Here is a 21,108-nt window from a genome sequence, read left to right as displayed (position 1 = left end):
ATTACTTTTCAGTTATTCCAAACAAGGAAATAAGAACCACTTCCAGAATTGGTTGTAGCTTACTGATGTTCCCACTAATTGTGCAGAAAAGCTGTAATTCTTCTATGCTCAATAAGCATAAATTATTTTCTCTTGGCCAATTAACATTGGTTTCAATTCACTCGAGGCAGAACTGAAAAGTACGGCAGTGACACATTCACATCCTTTAACAATTACCAGATCATAAACATCTACATTGAATAAGCTCTAAGTGGTAACCGATACAATCTAATAATGCTGTTCCAACAATTACAAGGTTAACAATAAGAAGTGTCCAGTGTTATCAAATTCTTCCTGGTCCCTAGCATGATTATTTTTTTGACTCCAACATGCTTTTGCTTAAACTTGTGGCCTCCCCCCCCCTTCATAAACATTTTATTATTGTGTGTTATTACTTTTATGTTGTAATTTCATGTAATGACATGTTCCATGACCTTGGAGATGTGCTCCTCAATTTGGTCCTACGGAACTTGACATAATAAAATAAAATAAATAAATGATTATTCTCGGGAAACAGGTTCAGATTTTCTGTGCGTTTGCAGATCTACCAATTCGATGTTGCTGGCTCTGCGCTCTCCAGGAGTGCTCATTTTATACATCATAAATCTGTAACACGTTATTCACTTCGCATGTTACTAAAAGTAAGACTCCAAAAGGAAAATGTTCATAGACAGTAACAATAAAAAGAAATCACCAACTATGATGTAAATTAACATTAGTTGAATTAGAAACTTTCTGCAATGCTGAAAATGTCTATGTACATTTTTTCTTCATAGTTATACCATTGAAGACATTTTGCAGAAGTAAAAGAATAGAATTGCAAGAATATTATCAAATATACTTTAATGTTTTAAAAGGTAGTTGTTGGCCTTCACTGTGTTGAGCTGGCCAGAGAATGGAGTTGTATATGGCTAAATGTAGATGTCATAATTGTTAGCTTATATAGATATCGAGATGGAAATGTATAATCTATCTCTTAAAGAGTTAGAGATACCTATGAGGTCACATTTGCTGGTGAAGCTCTTGTTTATGGTTTCCAAGCTTCTGTGAACAAAGGTCCAAGTCAAATTTGTCACTCAACAGTGAGCCTAGTATTACACTGCAAAAAGAGGGAAGAGGAATTTATTTATATATTCATTCATCATTCATTCATTCATTGATGAATTAACAGATTTAAGACAAGATTTTGGGTAAGAGACAGTTTTATAAAGTTTTCTTTAAAAACCTGCCACAATTATTGTAATCATGCTCACCTTTAATCAGTACTAACCCTAAGCATAAAAAAAAACTAAAACTGATGAGAAGTATGCTGATGATGCGACATTAGAAAGAAGATGCTCAGACTATACAAAGTATAAGCACGCCAGACGTTACCTGTAGGACACCATTCCAGGATCTACATCTACATCTACATTTATACTCCGCAAGCCACCCAACGGTGTGTGGCGGAGGGCACTTTACGTGCCACTGTCATTACCTCCCTTTCCTGTTCCAGTCGCGTATGGTTCGCGGGAAGAATGACTGTCTGAAAGCCTCCGTGCGCGCTCTAATCTCTCTAATTTTACATTCGTGATCTCCTCGGGAGGTATAAGTAGGGGGAAGCAATATATTCGATACCTCATCCAGAAACGCACCCTCTCAAAACCTGGCGAGCAAGCTACACCGCGATGCAGAGCGCCTCTCTTGCAGAGTCTGCCACTTGAGTTTATTAAACATCTCTGTAACGCTATCACGGCTACCAAATAACCCTGTGACGAAACGCGCCGCTCTTCTTTGGATCTTCTCTATCTCCTCCGTCAGACCGATCTGGTACGGATCCAACACTGATGAGCAATACTCAAGTATAGGTCGAACGAGTGTTTTGTAAGCCACCTCCTTTGTTGATTTTCTAAGCACTCTCCCAATGAATCTCAACCTGGTACCCGCCTTACCAACAATTAATTTTATATGATCATTCCACTTCAAATCGTTCTCCCCCCAGGGGGTCCACAACTCTTTTGTGGATACGTGCGTGGCGAGCACGGGGCCCCGAGCCACTGCAGCCTTCTTTCTCTCCCGGGCTGCATTTCCTTTCCCTTCCCCTCCTTTCCCCTCCATGCTCCTTTCCCCTCGCCCTCTCCTTTCCCTCTATTGGTGTCCTTACTTATGTTGGCCCTGCTATCCTCTTGGTTCTGTTGGTTTTACACTCCGGCTTTGTTGCGTAATCGTCTCCTCCTTTTGGCATTCCTTGGTCCCCCTCTGGGGTTTGACCTCCATTACAAAATTTCTCCTCTGTAGTGTGAGCCATTTGGGGAAGAGCACCTTACCTAGTGTCTTCGACGTGCGCCCTCCTAGTACATTCCACCTTTTCTTTCACGTCGTTGTTTGATGCTAGGGTGCATAGCCAGCACGGTAGCCAGCCCGTGTGGTGGGGTCGCTATGTACCCTTTTGGTTGAGCCCCCTGAACACACAGGGATCACACTTCTGATACCTGAGCTGTGACCTCCTCATGCATGCCTTGGAGTGGTTGCTCGTCATCCTGGAGCATCGGAACTCCCGGCAATGGCCGCCGTGCCAGACGGCCCTTGCTGTGGCTGGGTGGCGCCCGTGAGGAGAGCCCCTGATCGGAGTGGGTGGTATCAGGGCGGACGCTATGCAGATGAAACGCATACGGGTCCAAAACTCTGGCCGTTCTTCTGCGGCCATCTCTCTGCGTGGTACTGATTCCTCAAGTGCTGCTTCTCTTGCCCCTTCGGCCTTCCCTTCCATGGCTACCCCCTGGGAAGAGGGTCAGGCCCGTCGTCTAGGGGCAAAACCTTTCCCCCGTTATCTAGTTTGCACCAGGACTGATGGAGATACTTTCACCAGTGTCAAACCTTTATTCTTTGTGGAACACATTGAAGACAAGTTCGGCGAAGTGGACTCCCTGAGCAAGATGCGGTCGGGTTCGTTGCTGATAAAAACCGCTTCAGCTGCCCAATCTGCGGCCCTTCGTTCCTGTACCCATCTTGGCACAATTCCTGTGTCCATTACCCCTCACCAGTCTCTAAATATGGTACAAGGTGTGATTTTTCACAGGGACCTCATCCTTCAAACTGATGAGGAACTTCGGGACAATCTCGGACGGCGGGGTGTTCACTTTGTTCGGCGTGTTCAGAAGGGTCGTAAAGATAATCGTATTGATACTGGTGCCTTTATCCTGGCCTTTGAAGGGGATACCCTTCCTGAGAAAGTTAAGATTATGGTGTATCGTTGTGATGTGAAGCCGTACATCCCACCTCCTATGAGATGTTTTAAGTGCTTGCGTTTTGGCCACATGTCTTCTCGCTGTTCTCAGGACCCTCTCTGTGGTGACTGTGGACGTCCACTCCATGAGGGGAGTCCCTGTGTTCCCCCTCCTGTATGTGTAAATTGTCATGGTAGTCATTCTCCACGTTCACCAGATTGCCCAGTATATAAGAAAGAAAGAAAGATACAGGAGTATAAGTCCCTCGATTGTTTAAGCTACACAGAGGCCCGTAAGAAATATGCACGACTGCACCCTGTGTCCATGACATCTAGTTACACCTTGGTTACATCTTCACCCCTTCCTCCCCCTTCCTTACTCCCATCCCGGACCCCTCTCCTCCCCCCCTCCCCTGCGGCTCCCACACCTTCTCCTCTGGGCGCTGCTCCCCCTCCCCAGCCGGAGAAGTGTCCCACTCCTTTGGCGTCTGCCGGTCAAGGGCGCCTCTCCAGAGATGCCCCTTCCCGGCACCTTCCAGGTCAAAGGTCTGCTGCCGCGCGGCGACCGCGAGAGCCGCGGGCTGTGGGTCTGCAGGTCACCCGGTCTCTTTCTGTTCCTGATATTGCTGCAGCTGGCTCCTTTATGCCACACAGCCCTCCTCGTTCTCAGCCTGAAAAGAAGAAGAAACATAAGTCCCGGGACAAAGAGCCTCTGGTGTCACCGGAGGTCCCTTCCCCGACTTCACAACCGGATTCTGACCTGTCGTTCATGGATGTCGCCCCCTCCTTGTCAGTGACGGGTGGGGACCCGGCGGTATGACTGGTTTTAGCGTGTTCCGCCCTCATTTAACCCATCATTCTGTGGTTCTCCAATGGAATTGTAATGGCTACTATCGTCACCTTCCGGAATTGAAATCCCTTCTTTCGTCCTACTCTGCAGCTTGTGTGGTTCTCCAGGAATCTCATTTTACTGATGCTCACTCACCGACCCTCCGTGGGTTCCGTGTTTTCTGTCGAAATCGGGTCGGACCCTTGCGGGCTTCTGGTGGCGTTTGTACGTTGGTCCGTACAGACATTCCTAGCACGTGGATTCCTCTCCAAACTACATTGGAAGCGGTTGCTGTTAGGGTCCACTTAGACTCTGCAGTCACAGTTTGCAATCTTTATCTCCCTCCTGACAGGACACTTACACCTGCTGCCTTAACCACCCTTCTTCAGCAACTTCCTCCTCCCTTCCTCCTCCTTGGGGATTTTAATGCTCATCATCCTTTGTGGGGCAGTGCTCTTCCATCTCGACGAGGTCTTCTTATAGACCAATTTATTGCAGACCACGACCTGTGCCTTCTTAATGATGGCTCCCCTACTCATTTCAGTGCTGGTCATGGTACCTTTTCTGCCATTGATCTTTCTCTTTCTTCTCCCTCTCTCCTCCCTTCATTAAACTGGTCGCCACACGACGACCTTTGTGATAGTGACCATTTCCCGTTGATTATCACGCTCCCTTCCCGCTCCCCGACGGACAGGTTACCTCATTGGTCTTTCCACTGCGCCGATTGGCCTCTATACACTGCACAGGTCGAGTTTTCTCCCTCTTTGTCGGGTTGTATTGATGACGTCCTACGTGACGTGTCTGACGCGATTGTTCGCGCTGCTAACCTTGCTGTCCCGCGCTCATCTGGACCATTTTGTCGCCGGCAAGTCCCGTGGTGGAGTACGGCCATTGCCATTGCCATCCGTGATCGCCGTCGAGCTTTGCAACACTTCAAGAGGCACCCATCCGTAGCCAGCCTTACTACCTTTAAACGCCTTCGCGCTAAAGCCCATTATTTAATCAAACAGAGCAAGCGGATATGTTGGGAACGATTCGTTTCTTCCCTTGGTTCCACTGTCCCTCTGTCACGGGTATGGGCTACACTTCGCTCTCTCCAAGGTTGCCATCGGCAGTCCACCCTCCCAGGCCTTCACCTCCCAGATGGCATTTGTACGGACCCATTAGTTCTCGCAGAACATCTTGCGACCCATTTTGCAGTGGCATCAGCGTCAGCCTCCTATCCAGCTGCTTTCCTTCATCAAAAACAGCAGGCTGAAGCTCTCACCTTATGTTTCACCACTTGTGAGCCAGAATCTTACAACGAACGTTTTACTGAATGGGAATTTCTTTCTGCTCTATCTTCTTCTCATGATACGGCCCCTGGCCCAGATTCCATTCATAACCAACTGCTTCAACATCTCAGTGCTCCACAACGGCAACATCTTCTTCGGGTGTTTAACCGTATCTGGTTCCAGGGTGACTTCCCTTCTCAGTGGAGGGATAGCATTGTGGTTCCTGTCCTTAAGCCTGGTAAGAACCCCCTATCTGTTGACAGCTATCGGCCAATTAGTTTGACCAATGTTGTTTGTAAGTTACTTGAACGGATGGTAGCCCGTCGGCTCACTTGGGTCCTCGAATCTCGGGATCTATTGTCCCCTTACCAGTGTGGCTTTCGAGAGGGACGATATCCAATCGATCATTTACTTCGCTTGGAATCCGCAGTTCGGCAGGCTTTTTCCCAGCGCCGCCATTTGGTTGCAGTGTTTTTTGACCTTCGCAAGGCCTATGACACGGCCTGGCGCCATCACATCTTACTAACCCTTCATCAGTGGGGTCTTCGGCGCCCACTCCCGATTTTTATCCGCCAGTTCCTGATCCATCGGTCATTCAGAGTTTGAGTTGGTACTGCTTTTAGTTCTCCACGGACCCAGGAGACGGGCATCCCACAGGGTTCTGTCTTGAGTGTCCTTCTTTTCCTCATTGCTATCGATGGACTTGTGGCCTCTGTCGGTCCCTTGGTCGCTCCTGCCCTGTATGTGGATGATTTCTGCATTTGGGTTAGTTCCTCCTCGATGGCATTTGCAGAACGGCAGTTCCAGGTGGCTATACGGCGTGCCTCTGCATGGACCCACTCACACGGGTTTCAATTCTCTCCTTTAAAATCGCGGGTGGTCCACTTCTGTCGCCGTACTACGGTCCACCCTGATCCAGAGCTCTATCTCGATGCACAACGATTGCCTGTGGTCCCACAGTTTCGTTTCCTGGGTCTTCTTTTCGACAACAAGCTCACTTGGCTGCCCCATATCAGACTCCTGAAGGTAGGATGTTTCCGTAAACTCAATGTCCTTCGCTTCCTTGCCCACTCCTCTTGGGGTGCGGACCGTTCCCTCCTCCTCCGTCTTTATCGTGCTCTAGTTCTGTCTCGTTTGGACTATGGTTGTCAAGTTTATGGTTCAGCTGCTCCTTCCACACTGCACGTGCTAGATCCAGTCCACCATCGTGGTATCCGTTTGGCCACCGGTGCCTTCCCTACTAGCCCTGTTGATAGTCTCCTGGTTGAAGCTGGGATCCCCCCCCCCCCCTTTCTGTTCGGCGGTCCCAGCTTCTGGTGTCTTATGCCCTCACTATCCGTTCTTCTCCCACTCACCCTTCCTATTCTATCCTGTTCCCAGACCATGGACGTCGCCCACCCGACTCCCGCCCTCGGGCGGGTTTAACGGTTGGACTGCGCCTTGCGTCTCTTTACCGTCATTTTCAGCTTCCTTCTTTGTCCTGTCTTCCTCGCTCCCTCCCCTCCACCCCTCCTTGGTTAGTTCCTCGGCCTCGACTTCGGATGGATCTCCGCCGCGAACCGAAAGATTCCATCCCCCCGGTGGTGTTCCGTACCTTTTTCCGCCAAATTTTATGGGAGTTTCGGGATGCTGTTGTTTTTTACACTGATGGCTCTAAATCTGCTGATCATGTTGGGTATGCCTTCACGTCCTCTGTTGGAACGGAAAATCATCTGCTGCCACCTACATGTGGGGTGTTTACTGCGGAATTGATGGCAATTTCCCGGGCCCTTACCTTTATTAAACAATCCCAATACAATTGCGTTCTGTTATGTATGGACTCGATGAGTGGCCTTCTTGCTATTGACCGGTGTTTTTCGCGCCATCCATTGGTCTCTGCCATCCATGACCATCTCGCTGATATTCACCGTGCTGCTTGTTCTATTGACTTCCTTTGGGTCCCTGGCCATGTGGGTATCCCGGGTAATGAGCTCGCTGATCGTTTGGCTGGGGGAGCAGTTACTTACCCCCCGTTTTCCGTAACCCCTCCTGCAGCAGATTTACGGCTTCACATCAAATCCCACTTCGCACAGTCATGGGCCAATTCTTGGGAGGCTACTCCACTGTCTAATAAACTTCGTGCAATTAAGGTGACACCAGGCCCATGGCGTTCTTCCTTTCGCCTCTCCCGAAAGGACTCGACCACACTGTGTCGTCTCCGCATTGGCCATACCAGGCTGACCCATGGTTTTCTTTTGCGTGATGAGCCACCCCCGCTTTGTGGTTGTGGAGCCTTCCAGTCAGTGGCCCACATTTTGGTTGAATGCCCCCTTCTTTTAGCTCTGCGTGTTAAGTACAGACTCCCCCACACTTTACCTTTGATGTTGGCTGACGATTCGCGGATGGTCTCTCTGGTTCTCGGTTTCCTCCGGGAGAGTGGTTTTTATTCTCAGTTTTAAAGTTTTTAATCTCTCTCTGGTGTTGGGGCAGGGCGGTGAGTGTTTGGGTTTCTCCCACTGTAGGCAGTGTTCAGAGATTCCCGATTCACCTCCCTGACTGGAATCCTCTTTTCTTCCCCTTTTACTCTGTTTTTACCCCTTCTTTTTAAGGCTTTGTTAGTCTTTCTATTCCCATACGTACTCTCTGCATTATAGCAGTTGTACCTTTTAAGTCACAGGTGGTCTTGCCTATGCTGCTTCAGCATAGTGTTGGGTTCGTTTCTCTTGCCAACTTCCCTCATTTGTTTTTACCAATGACAACGTGACTGCCCTTTTATGTTTTTCCCTTTTTCCGTTTTATTGTTCTGACTTTTCTGAGATGTCTCGTTAGCAGAATGGAGTATATTTGAAACAAGGGACTGATGACCTCGCTGTTTGGTCCCTTACACCTCAAACAACCAATCAAATCGTTCTGCACGCATACTCCCAGATATTTTACAGAAGTAACTGCTACCAGTGTTGAATTGGAAGAGGAAGAGCGGAATATGAAATTCATAGCCAGTGGCCTTCCAGCTCTTGAGACTTCACATCTTGTAAGTTTATCTGTGTGGTTATATAAAAGACCATGTTCTTGTCCCCTGTGCCTAATACTCTTGAAAGCCTGTGACATTGCATTCTTGAAGCTGTGAATTCATTAACAAGAGACCAGCTGCTTCGTGTGTGGCAGGAAATGAACCACCATTTGGATATTTGTCATGTAACACATGATGCTCACACTGAATGCATAAAAATGTGAACTTTCTCTTTCCAAAAACACTGGAATTGTGTTTCTATCTTTTGTAGTTTGGCAGCAATAAATGTTTGAAATCTGTTCCTTCTTTTTAAATAGCACTGTATATAATTTTTATTTGTAAATAATGGCACAAGCTGAATGGCATTATTTATAAAGCTTATAAAACCATGATCTTAACAAAAAAAACTTACTTGTGAACAGTACATCGGTGCACCAAGCAAATGCAAAGCTTCACCAGACATCACCAAGAATTTTCAAACCTACAAACATATTTACTTCTGGACTAAAAAGAAATTAAGAAGTGCTGCCTGACATCAGTAAGAACACTGAAAAACTAAGTTAGAAAAAGTGGTACATCTGTATTACACTTGCTTAGTGCTTTCATGCACAACCATCTAGATAACTGTTTCAAAATGTACAACAGTTTCTGACAGGGTAGAAATACCACTACAGGTGTCATTGAGGTTGTAAAGCGCAAAGCAGGCAATGGACAGTTTGTCCATAGGTGCATTAATTTTATCCCAGTTGTTAATAATAAGTAGGTTCTTCTCTTGGCATAGCATTGAACTTAAAATTGCTTGAAGATGCAAACTGCATCAAATTGTGCACCCTCATGACATTACACATTCTGTGATGGAGAGCAGACATGATTTCAACAGGGCCCATTGGGAACTGAGAGTCAGTTGTTACAAAAGCGTATGCTACTTCATAGCTTGCTCGCAGTGCTTCATTAGTGAATTATGAGGCAATTGCTGTGTGTCTGCCTTCCCGCCTTTCCGATGAAGTAAGAAGGGCAGCAGACTGTTTCTGGTTCACCCCCTTTGATTTCCGTAGTAATGTGCATAGATTAACATGGCTGGTAGATTTGCAGTTGACAGGGCAAGTGTGGAGAGAGTGATAGTGGTCGGAGTTTGGTGGTAGACTGTCAACGTGTTGTAGGGTAAATGCCAAGCACTGGAGGGGAAGTGCCATTCAAACAGAAACCTATGATCGTAGTTGTTGTAAATATTAAGTGGAGCCCCTCCACACCCACACCTGTATGGTGATCATCCAGAAAGATCTACTGTCACCTCTGCTTTGGTTAGTAACTAAAAAGAATCCTGCTGAAAATGCGACTAGTGACAATTTATTCTTGCCTGACTTGTTAACAATTTGTAACTTTCAGAGAAGTGTTATGAATAGCAAATTTTGAGTGAAGCCTAAACTTCTCTTGTAGACATGTTAAAATTTGTTCCTTTTGTCAAAACACAGCAGAGTTTACACAACGTGTTCTGCAGTTGCAATCACAACAAAATCCTGTAACAGTGGTTTATTAAGTGAAGAATTGATGACAAGTAAGGTCAGTAGCTTATGAAAAAGCATGTCCTTGATACAGAAATGAATGTGTAATGCCTTCACTTACGTTGTTCCAAAACACACAGCACTTCCTGGTTCACCAGCAATTGATGGCCCTTAAAAGTTTGTGTTTCAAAAAAATAAAAAAAATAAAAAAAATCTGTAGCTAGTGGAATAACAGTGTAGATAATAAAGTTTCGCATACTATCCATATATCAAAATACTCTCCTCTTTGCTTGATACCATTTGTCAAAATCTCGTTTCGGTATCTCAAACCATTTGCCATTTGAGATATGAGGAAATTTATGGACATTTCATTGTGGCTTTATTGCTGGTGTGCGCGATAGCACATTAGTGCGCCACATGAAATAAATTTTCTTGAGACTGGTGACTGAGACCCTTCCAAGTCTAAAGAAAAATTCAATATGTTAACTAAATTTCGTATGCAGCAACATATGTAATATGCACCAAACTCAAAATAATAGCCCCCCCACCCCATTTTTCATTGCAAACTTTTTCGAATTTTGCTTTCTTTTATACATATCATCGCAATAACTGTGACCATTAATGAAATGATGGGCACATCATTATGAAGCTGATGTCTAAAGCTATGTTGTGTTGTTGTTGTCTTCAGTCCTGAGACTGGTTTGATGCAATTCTCCATGCTACTCTATCCTGTGCAAGCTTCTTCATCTCCCAGTACCTACTGCAACCTACATCCTTCTGAATCTGCTTAGTGTATTCATCTCTTGGTCTCCCTCTACGATTTTTACCCTCCACGCTGCCTTCCAATGCTAAATTTGTGATCCCTTGATGCCTCAAAACATGTCCTACAAACCGATCCCTTCTTCTAGTCAAGTTGCGCCACAAACTTTTCTTCTCCCCAATCCAATTCAATACCTCCTCATTAGTTACGTGATCTACCCACCTTATCTTCAGCATTCTTCTGTAGCACCGCATTTCGAAAGCTTCTATTCTCTTCTTGTCCAAACTGGTTATCGTCCATGTTTCACTTCCATACATGGCTACACTCCATACAAATACTTTCAGAAACGACTTCCTGACACTTAAATCTATACTCGATGTTAACAAATTTCTCTTCTTCAGAAACGATTTCCTTGCCATTGCCAGTCTACATTTTATATCCTCTCTACTTCGATCATCATCAGTTATTTTACTCCCTAAATAGCAAAACTCCTTTACTACTTTAAGTGTCTCATTTCCTAATCTAATGCCCTCAGCATCACCCGACTTAATTAGACTACATTCCATTATCCTTGTTTTGCTTTTGTTGATGTTCATCTTATATCCTCCTTTCAAGACACTGTCCATTCCATTCAACTGCTCTTCCAAGTCCTTTGCTGTCTCTGACAGAATTACAATGTCATCGGCGAACCTCAAAGTTTATATTTCTTCTCCATGGATTTTAATACCTACTCTGAATTTTTCTTTTGTTTCCTTTACTGCTTGCTCAATATACAGATTGAATAACATCGGGGAGAGGCTACAACCCTGTCTCACTCCTTTCCCAACCACTGCTTCCCTTTCATGCCCCTCGACTCTTATAACTGCCATCTGGTTTCTGTACAAATTGTAAGTAGCCTTTCGCTCCCTGTATTTTACCCCTGCCACCTTCAGAATTTGAAAGAGAGTATTCCAGTTAACGTTGTCAAAAGCTTTCTCTAAGTCTACAAATGCTAGAAACGTAGGTTTGCCTTTTCTTAATCTTTCTTCTAAGATAAGTCGTAAGGTTAGTATTGCCTCACGTGTTCCAACATTTCTACGGAATCCAAACTGATCTTCCCCGAGGTCTGCTTCTACCAGTTTTTCCATTCGTCTGTAAAGAATTCGCGTTAGTATTTTGCAGCTGTGACTTATTAAACTGATTGTTCGGTAATTTTCACATCTGTCAACACCTGCTTTCTTTGGGATTGGAATTATTATATTCTTCTTGAAGTCTGTGGGTATTTCGCCTGTCTCATACATCTTGCTCACCAGATGGTAGAGTTTTGTCATGACTGGCTCTCCCAAGGCCATCAGTAGTTCTAATGGAATGTTGTCTACTCCCGGGGCCTTGTTTCGACTCAGGTATTTCAGTGCTCTGTCAAACTCTTCACGCAGTATCTTATCTCCCATTTCATCTTCATCTACATCCTCTTCCATTTCCATAATATTGTCCTCAAGTACATCGCCCTTGTATAAATCCTCTATATACTCCTTCCACCTTTCTGCCTTCCCTTCTTTGCTTAGAACTGGGTTGCCATCTAAGCTCTTGATATTCATACAAGTGGTTCTCTTCTCTCCAAAGGTCTCTTTAATTTTCCTGTAGGCAGTATCTATCTTACCCCTAGTGAGACAAGCCTCTAAATCCTTACATTTGTCCTCTAGCCATCCCTGCTTAGCCATTTTGCACTTCCTGTCGATCTCATTTTTGAGACGTTTGTATTCCTTTTTGCCTGCTTCATTTACTGCATTTTTATATTTTCTCCTTTCATCAATTAAATTCAATATTTCTTCTGTTACCCAAGGATTTCTACTAGCCCTCGTCTTTTTACCTACTTGATCCTCTGCTGCCTTCACTACTTCATCCCTCAGAGCTACCCATTCTTCTTCTACTGTATTTCTTTCCCCCATTCCTGTCAATTGTTCCCTTATGCTCTCCCTGAAACTCTGTACCACCTCTGGTTCTTTCAGTTTATCCAGGTCCCATCTCCTTAAATTCCTGCCTTTTTGCAGTTTCTTCAGTTTCAATCTGCAGTTCATAACCAATAGATTGTGGTCAGAATCCACATCTGCCCCTGGAAATGTCTTACAATTTAAAACCTGGTTCCTAAATCTCTGTCTTACCATTATGGAATCTATCTGATACCTTTTAGTATCTCCAGGATTCTTCCAGGTATACAACCTTCTTTCATGATTCTTGAACCAAGTGTTAGCTATGATTAAGTTATGCTCTGTGCAAAATTCTACAAGGTGGCTTCCTCTTTCATTTCTTCCCCCAAATCCATATTCACCTACTATGTTTCCTTCTCTCCCTTTTCCTACTGACGAATTCCAGTCACCCATGACTATTAAATTTTCGTCTCCCTTCACTACCTGAATAATTTCTTTTATCTCGTCATACATTTCATCTATTTCTTCATCTTCTGCAGAGCTAGTTGGCATATAAACTTGTACTACTGTAGTAGGCATGGGCTTTGTGTCTGTCTTGGCCACAATAATGCATTCACTATGCTGTTTGTAGTAGCTAACCCGCACTCCTATTTTTTATTCATTATTAAACCTACTCCTGCATTACCCCTATTTGATTTTGTATTTATAACCCTGTAATCACCTGACCAAAAGTCTTGCTCCTCCTGCCACCGGACTTCACTAATTCCCACTATATCTAACTTTAACCTATCCATTTCCCTTTTTAAATTTTCTAACCTACCTGCCCGATTAAGGGATCTGACATTCCACGCTCCGATCCGTAGAATGCCAGTTTTCTTTCTCCTGATAACGACATCCTCTTGGGTAGTCCCCGCCCGGAGATCCGAATGGGGGACTATTTTACCTCCGGAATATTTTACCCAAGAGGACGCCATCATCATTTAATCATACAGTAAAGCTGCATGTCCTCGGGAAAAATTACGGCTGTAGTTTCCCCTTGCTTTCAGCCGTTCGCAGTACCAGCACAGCAAGGCCGTTTTGGTTAATGTTACAAGGCCAGATCAGTCAATCATCCAGACTGTTGCCCTTGCAACTACTGAAAAGGCTGCTGCCCCTCTTCAGGAACCACATGTTTGTCTGGCCTCTCAACAGATACCCCTCCGTTGTGGTTGCACCTACGGTACGACCATCTGTATCGCTGAGGCACGCAAGCCTCCCCACCAACGGCAAGGTCCATGGTTCATGGGGGGTCTAAAGCTATAAGTAAGGCAAAAAGATTTTTTTACCATATAGTTTCTGCAAGATCATTTGAGGATGATTGCAAGGCATACGCCACCTTTCTGTCATTGCAGTGTGTCACCAACCAGCTGAAAGGGGACAAACAATGTTGGCATCTTCTTCCGAAAAAATGAACTCCTGCATAACTTTAGATGGAAATTGGTCACTATTCACCAGCCACCGTATCCTTCGCGTACTCTACTTACTGGATTTGTAGGTCTGTGTTTGGACATAAATTTACCAAAGCAGTAAGACACACGAAATGTGGGAAAAAAAGAAACCTCAGGGAAAAATTGTGTTTGAAGATTTCCAAACACTGTTTTTCAAACAATTTCAAGCATTTTAATATCTTCTAATTGGGAAATTGCTGGTTCAGTTATCACCTGAAGCAACCTATTTCAACTTTCATTTCATTTCCATATTTATTAACAAATGGAAATATTAACAAAACTTTTTTGTTTTTAGTTATTAATTACATGAAAATGAGAGCATTCACAATAAATTTAATTTAGTACAAAAATGCAAAACATGTTGTTGTTGTTGTTATTGTTGTTGTTGTGGTCTTCAGTCCTGAGACTGGTTTGATGCAGATCTCCATGCTACTCAATCCTGTGCAAGCTTCATCATCTCCCAGTACCTACTGCAATCTACATCCTTCTGAATCTGCTTAGTGTATTCATCTCTTGGTCTCCCTCTACGATTTTTACCCTCCACGCTGCCATGCAAAACATCAAATAGAAAATAAGTTTCCTGTTTCTAGAGATTGAACACTGTTATTGATTTATACATTTTTAGGTTTGGGAGTAAAGAATTTCACATTTCAGCATAAAATTTTAATTTATTGTGATTTACAATTAAAATTAAAATTTTTTTATTTAAAAATTGATATTCAATATTTGTTACTAACATTCCCGTTTGATTAAAGGAGGAGGAGGAGGAGGAGGAGGAGGAGGAGGAGGTGGTGGTGGTGGTGGTGGTGGTGGTGGTGGTGGTGAACTAGGTACTTTGTGACTACTAGAGTTTTACTTTATGCTCCGAGCTGCTGGTGGGTAAGATAATTTCACCATATTTCGGGACACAATTAAATTTGTAGAGACCACATTGTTAATAGTAGCATTACATAGTTTAGAATGAAAAGTTTGTTTCTTAGGAAGATGTGTAAATTTTATAAGGGGAAAATAAAAAGATCTGGCAAAAAAGTATAAAATATTCTACATTTTTTATTCTTAACAACGCTAAAAAAACTTTGCTTGCAAAAGCCTTTTTAAGTTTTTTGGAGAAGTGTCCCTACTGCTTTAGGAAATTGGTTTCTAGGCGCTGACCTCAGCAGTATAAGTATGAAGAAAATTGAAGAGATCATCTTGTAAGTGCAAGTCTTTAACTGGCTGATCATTAAAGTTATGAATATCTAGAACTGCGTGTACACAACTGTACATTCTGCAAGGATAGTAGCATAGGGCTGTTTCGCTGACAACCCAGGGGGAGGAGTTAAAACAGCTTGAAATAATAAGCTGCATCCAGAAGATGGCTGTCTACTTTGATGACCCTTTACTTGTGTCCAAAGAATGGAAAAATTATGGGCTCCAGTTGCGCGCAGTTTTTTTATGCATTTCAGAGTCAAACAATCAATTTCCAATCATCTTTCTTTTATTAATGTGTTCTGAACATTTGTTTATGTTGGGTTGTAGTTTCAAAATTCAGGAATTGCACCTAATTTAATTACTGAACAACTTTATTTGTAGTTTCCTGTATGGAGGACAACATAGGATTGGGAACAACAGATCTGAAAACATGCACATAGCGACATGTATGGATACTAACGATATTAGATGTCAGTAGAATTTGTAGCTCAGCATACTTCCTCAAGCTTTACGAACAATTATAAATCGTTAAGTTTATGGTTCTAGGATTGAAGTCAAAGTACTTAAACACATTTCCGTGCTTCGGTGCAGGAAGAGCCTTTTGGCATCTGTCATCACGTATTCTGTTGGACTAGCAGCTCTCTTCTTGTGTGAACACCATGAGATTGCTGGTGAACCTTGTAGCCTTCCATCAGAACTCGTCAAACAGCCTCCATGAAACTGAAGATTCCTTTGTTGCACTTGATGTAGGTCAGTTACTTTGAAGAATATAAGTATTCGCTTAGGTGCTTACCAGTGAACAAAATCATGGCTGTTACTGTACTAGCTTAGCTTACTGACTGCATAGCGTGTCTGGTTGAGTACTGATGGCAGTGAACATCAATGCTCCATCCAGTTCTGACACCATGATCCTTGACGTCAAATCTGGCAGGTAACTCATCCTTAATTTGTTTTATTTCTGCATCTGCTGAAACAAGTGTCATCTACTAAAGTGAATATGAAGACTAGATAGTTTTCATACTCTGTTTACAGAGATGCATGGACCAGAATGGGTTCGATGAAGTTGATGTTAGATTTACATTCAACTTCTCACCACTGTTGACCAGCTTGGTGCCGCTTATAAATAGCTTTTCTTAGTTTGCACACTGTATCACTGGATTTCAATGTTTGGAACGTGTCACTTGCCGCCTTGACTGTATGATTATCTTTCTGTTCGCCTCTCCTGTTTTGTAAGAATTCTACGAGTGTATCTAGCTTTTTGATGAATATTTCTGTGTCAATTTTACCAAGAGAAATGTAATGATGATATCCAGTTGGGAGACATACAAGTTAAGCTTGACTGACAGAGCCTTGCGTAGTCCTAAGTATTAGATTCTTGCAATTGGAGAGACCATTTCCACATAGTCAACTCTAGGTTGTTGATGAAATCCTTGTCCATTTATTCTTACTCATCTCCTCGGCAAAGATCAATCACTATTGTATTTCTTCCTCAAAACAATTCTAGAGTCAATTACCCTTTCATTCATTGGTCTGTCTGTGATGTCCCATGTGTCATAGTTGACCTGATTTCATCATACACAGGTTAAAGCACTCTTGGTGATTCGGAACAAGTAATGAATCATTGATGTTGACCTCTGTCGCATTTGCTATGAAATTATCATGGTTTGAAACATCTGACAAGTCTACATCTGGCTCAAACTGTTGAGCAGGTGTGACAATTGAAGAATTATTGTCATCATCACAGAAGTCATTTTCAGGGGTGAATTCGTGTCCTGCAGTGATAAGTCTGTATGCCTTATTTGGAAACCCTTGTTTCTTGTTCGCACTAGCTTTGGTGTGCCATCTCTCCATCTTGTTGCCATGTTAACACCATTGCTTGATGGCAGAATAACTTCTTCTTTAAAGCCGTAGAATGGTTTGTTGTGATGACAACCTGGATTCATCGTTTGTATCATCACTGAAATACCCACTCCTGGAATTGATGTTGATACCTCCTCTTTGGTGATGAACTGGCTCATCTTTGTTGGAGTCCACATAAGTTTGCTGGGGCTCAAAACTGTCCTAATCAAGGAACCTCACATCGATTATCAAGAGAATCGCGTAATTTCTTGTACCCACACACAGTAGGCTTTTGAAGAGTTAAAATAGCCTACAAAAATCTCTTCCTTGCCAAAGAAAGGAAAGTGCGACCCTCAAGGCAATTTATCTAGGATGGCAATGTTTTGACCAAATGTATGAACACGAGATACATCAGGTTTTCTCTTCAGCCACTTGCATACAGAGTTCCGTTGCACGCTCCTTGAATTAAATGACAATTTCAAATGTAGTTAGCTGTGTTGACGGCTTCAGGCTAAAATGACGACGGTTGACGTGACTCGAGCAACACTTCGCCCAATGAACAGTTCTTTCATTCAGCAACACCATTCTGCTGCAATTTGTATGGAACTATTAGACATTGCTGTATTCCCACCATTCTGAGGATGGAGTCCATTCCTTCAGTGCTGTACTTCATATCATCGTCTGACTGAAAGGATTTAATTGCATGACCATACTGAGTTTAAACTGTGTTTTTGAATTTGACAGATTTGTTACAAATATCTCCTTTATGTTGAAGGAAATATACTTTACACTGTCTGATGTAGTTGTCTATAAATGCCACACACACAAAAAAAAAATCCCACCCTCTGAAGATATATCTCTTACTGGTCCACTGACATCCAGAAGTTCATTTGAATTCCATTCTTTGTGGATGAAGGAAATTGATGTGGTTTTTCCTTCAGGACACACAGTGCATCTAGGGAGATAGACGTCACTGAATTTCAAACCTGTAACGGGAAGTCTTATTCGTGCCCTTGTTACAAAAGCTGCATTTGTATGCTGACCTTTTTTTTATTACCATTTGTCACTGTGGCTAACAGGACTTTTTAATTTGTTCACAAAATGCTTACCTTGTTTAACAAACATTGCAGCACTTACATTTTCACTGTCTTTCTGAATCCTTGCAGTATGTTCTTCCAGGATATTTTAATTTTAGTGTCTTGATATCTGGTAGATGGTAACAGGAATCAATAGCACATTTAAAATTGTCATAAGTGTCCATAGAGCAGCATTATTGGCAATAGATTGCCAGAGATTGCTTGTAACTTGTTCACAGCATTGAAGAATTCAGTAAGATATTGTTACATCATCAGTGGGTTGCATTTTGTGAAACGTGAGGCATTTGAGCAGCTTTGCTTAGTCAGCAGGTCCTTCGGACGCATAGATTGATTTTAGTCTAGGCTATACTTCATGTGACGTAGTGCAGTTCTTTACTTGCTTCAGGTCTCTCTGATTTATAAAATCAAGTTTTCTTTTGCCATTTTATCTGCCGCTAGCCATGCTTTGTATGCAGCTTCTGCCCAAGCAAGCATTTCACCTTCACCACGTCACTACAAGTTGCATTACTTTTCCAGATGGATATTCCCATGTGTCATTTTTGAAGAGTACTTGTATTGTTTGAACTTGTATTCTCTAAGTATTGTAATTATTTTATGACAGCATTTCTGGTCGAACTCTGTGTACAGTGGTCATGTGTGCCGTATTCATCACATTAACGAGTTTATTTCTACACTTTCTCTGTGTGAAAAATGTTGCTTTTACCAGTTGCGTAACCTGTGCCCAGTGTTGTGGTTTGGAAGTAACAGGCACACCATTTAATTATGGAACATCTTTATTTGTACTCTTCTGTACAGGGAGTAAAATAAATCTTGAGAACAACAGACTTGTAAACTGCATATAGCAACAGCTATGGGCACCAGTGACATTAAACAGCGGTAAAATTTAATTTCGACAGCTTTGTGTGTAATAGTATTCTCCTTGAATACTGTCATCCTACTTTTACTCAGTCTAGTCATCTTACTTTTACTCAGTCTAATAATCCTACTTTTACTCAGTCTAATTTATTTCACATAGTGCTTATTATTTTATTACACCGTTTAATTACACTTTCCTTAAGGTGTGTGTGTGTGTGTGTGTGTGTGTGTGTGTGTGTGTGTGTGTGTGTGTGGTGGTGGTGGGGAGGTTATTATGATAGATTTCACCATTGAAAAAACACTGCTTAAGAGATGAAATCTAATAACATATTCATTATCTACTATTTAGGACTGCTGTAATTCATTTGGGAAGTGTGGTTTTTCTCAAAACCTCAAAGGGAAGCCATCTCGGAAAGATGTTGTTTGTAGTAATTATTTTACATTTCTCCTCTGTAACCAGTCTGTTAGTAGAACTTCCATACTGGTTTGTGTTGTTTCATCCTCTGATGCTTTCCTTTGTCCTTCATAATCATGTTCCATGAGACTTAGTTTTTCATTGATTGACCTCCTCCTTGTCATTCTGTGATTGTAGCTTTTGTGAGTACACCCTCATTTTGAAAGAAAACATCCTCTGCAGAGTGTGCTATTGAATTCCGTTTGCCGGCCGGAGTGGCCGTGCGGTTCTAGGTGCTGCAGTCTGGAACAGCGCGACCACTACGGTTGCAGGTTCGAATCCTGCCTCGGGCATGGGTGTGTGTGATGTCCTTAGGTTAGTTAGGTTTAAGTAGTTCTAAGCTCTACGGGACTGATGACCTTAGAAGTCAAGTCCCATAGTGCTCAGAGCCGTTTGAACCATTTTTTGAATTCTGTTTCTTTCCTGTAGAGAGAAGACAAAACAGGTGTGGGAACGATGTGAAGATATTATGGCAAGGTACATTGCAGCAACTGAAGAAGTCGCAGCCACTGAACGTGAGAAAGCAGTTGTGGAAAGTATGAAACTGCGTGCTGAGGCAGAAATAGTAAAACTTAAACTGCAGCTCCTGAAGAGTGAAGAAGGTAACTTTGATGGAATATTTTTTTAAGAAGGCTGTCTGTTGTGTGTGACTAATTTTGTTAAGAGAAGCTTGTTTTGATGATTAGGATAATACAGAAAAAATACTACAATCAGTTTTGTTATAGTAATAAATATGTTGATAATTATTACGACAGCCTTTAAGAAAAGAGGGCTTTAATAATAACAAGTTGTCACAAATTTAGCAGTTACTTTTAATCAGTAGTGCAAAATCTCATTTGGTACCATATACAAGTATGGGATCTGTCTGTTTTCCCAGTAATTGCTGAATTTAAGGTACATTTGTCCTAGTATATTGATGCCAATGCAAAATTTCAACTTGCTGAAAGAAGTGGTATTGGGCTGCTTCAGAGTTGCAAATCACTGTCAAGCACATGGAGTAGTACATGTGGTGAGCTCCCGGCATAGAGATAAAGAATGATACAGTGTAGAAACCACAAAAAGCTAATTGGATTTGTCATCTTAAGTTTGGATGTGTCAGCTGCCAGCCCACGTCTGACAAAGTGTGGCTTTCAAAGAAGATGCTGGAAATTAAAAGTGGTTCTAAGTATTATACAGGAACAACCATGTGGGTCTAACAGAGCTGTAACCATTTATGGAACCTACGTACTTTCGTGTCACAGTTTGACTACTTAGCTACATTAATGAGCCAAAATATGACCACCGCCCTCTATCAGGTTGTATGCTGCCTGGTGGCAGTGAGCATACTTGATGGAGTAAGAGAAATATATGAGCGGAGCAGAAACAGAACAGTAAAGTGGAGTAGGGGACACTTTCTAGTGCTGATACATGGCGAAAATGCTTAAATCCACTTACTTAAACAACTTTTACAAAAATCAGATTGTTGTGCCCCAGTGCTTGGGAACAAGCATTGCGGAAACGGCAAAGCTGGTTGTCTCACATGGAAAGTGGTTGAAGAATGCTGAAACCGCAAGTAGGCAACAAGAAGTTGGACATCCATACTTCATCACAGAACATATGGACCGGAGGCTTGCCCACTCTCTAAAGCAGGTGATCCGTGGTATATCTGATAACAAAGTACAGTGCTGGTCCAGGCACAAG

The 21,108-nt window shown here is 42.8% G+C and overlaps 1 protein-coding gene across 4 annotated transcripts in view; it reads left to right on the top strand.

Moving 5' to 3' along the window:
- The window catches only part of LOC126416477 (myosin-2 heavy chain-like), a 123,907-nt gene that overhangs the window by 76,525 nt on the left and 26,274 nt on the right, over nucleotides 1–21,108 (top strand). For all 4 annotated transcript variants that reach the window (XM_050084215.1, XM_050084214.1, XM_050084213.1 and 1 more), the window contains one exon: nucleotides 19,858–20,030. In XM_050084215.1, the coding sequence (XP_049940172.1) occupies nucleotides 19,858–20,030 (173 nt within the window). The remainder of the gene's footprint in view (nucleotides 1–19,857; nucleotides 20,031–21,108) is intronic.

This window comes from Schistocerca serialis, chromosome 8, assembly GCF_023864345.2.
Source record: "Schistocerca serialis cubense isolate TAMUIC-IGC-003099 chromosome 8, iqSchSeri2.2, whole genome shotgun sequence".
NCBI lineage: Eukaryota > Metazoa > Arthropoda > Insecta > Orthoptera > Acrididae > Schistocerca > Schistocerca serialis.
The sequence above is the reverse complement of the archived record's forward strand: the minus strand, read 5'-3'. Positions and strand labels throughout refer to the sequence as shown.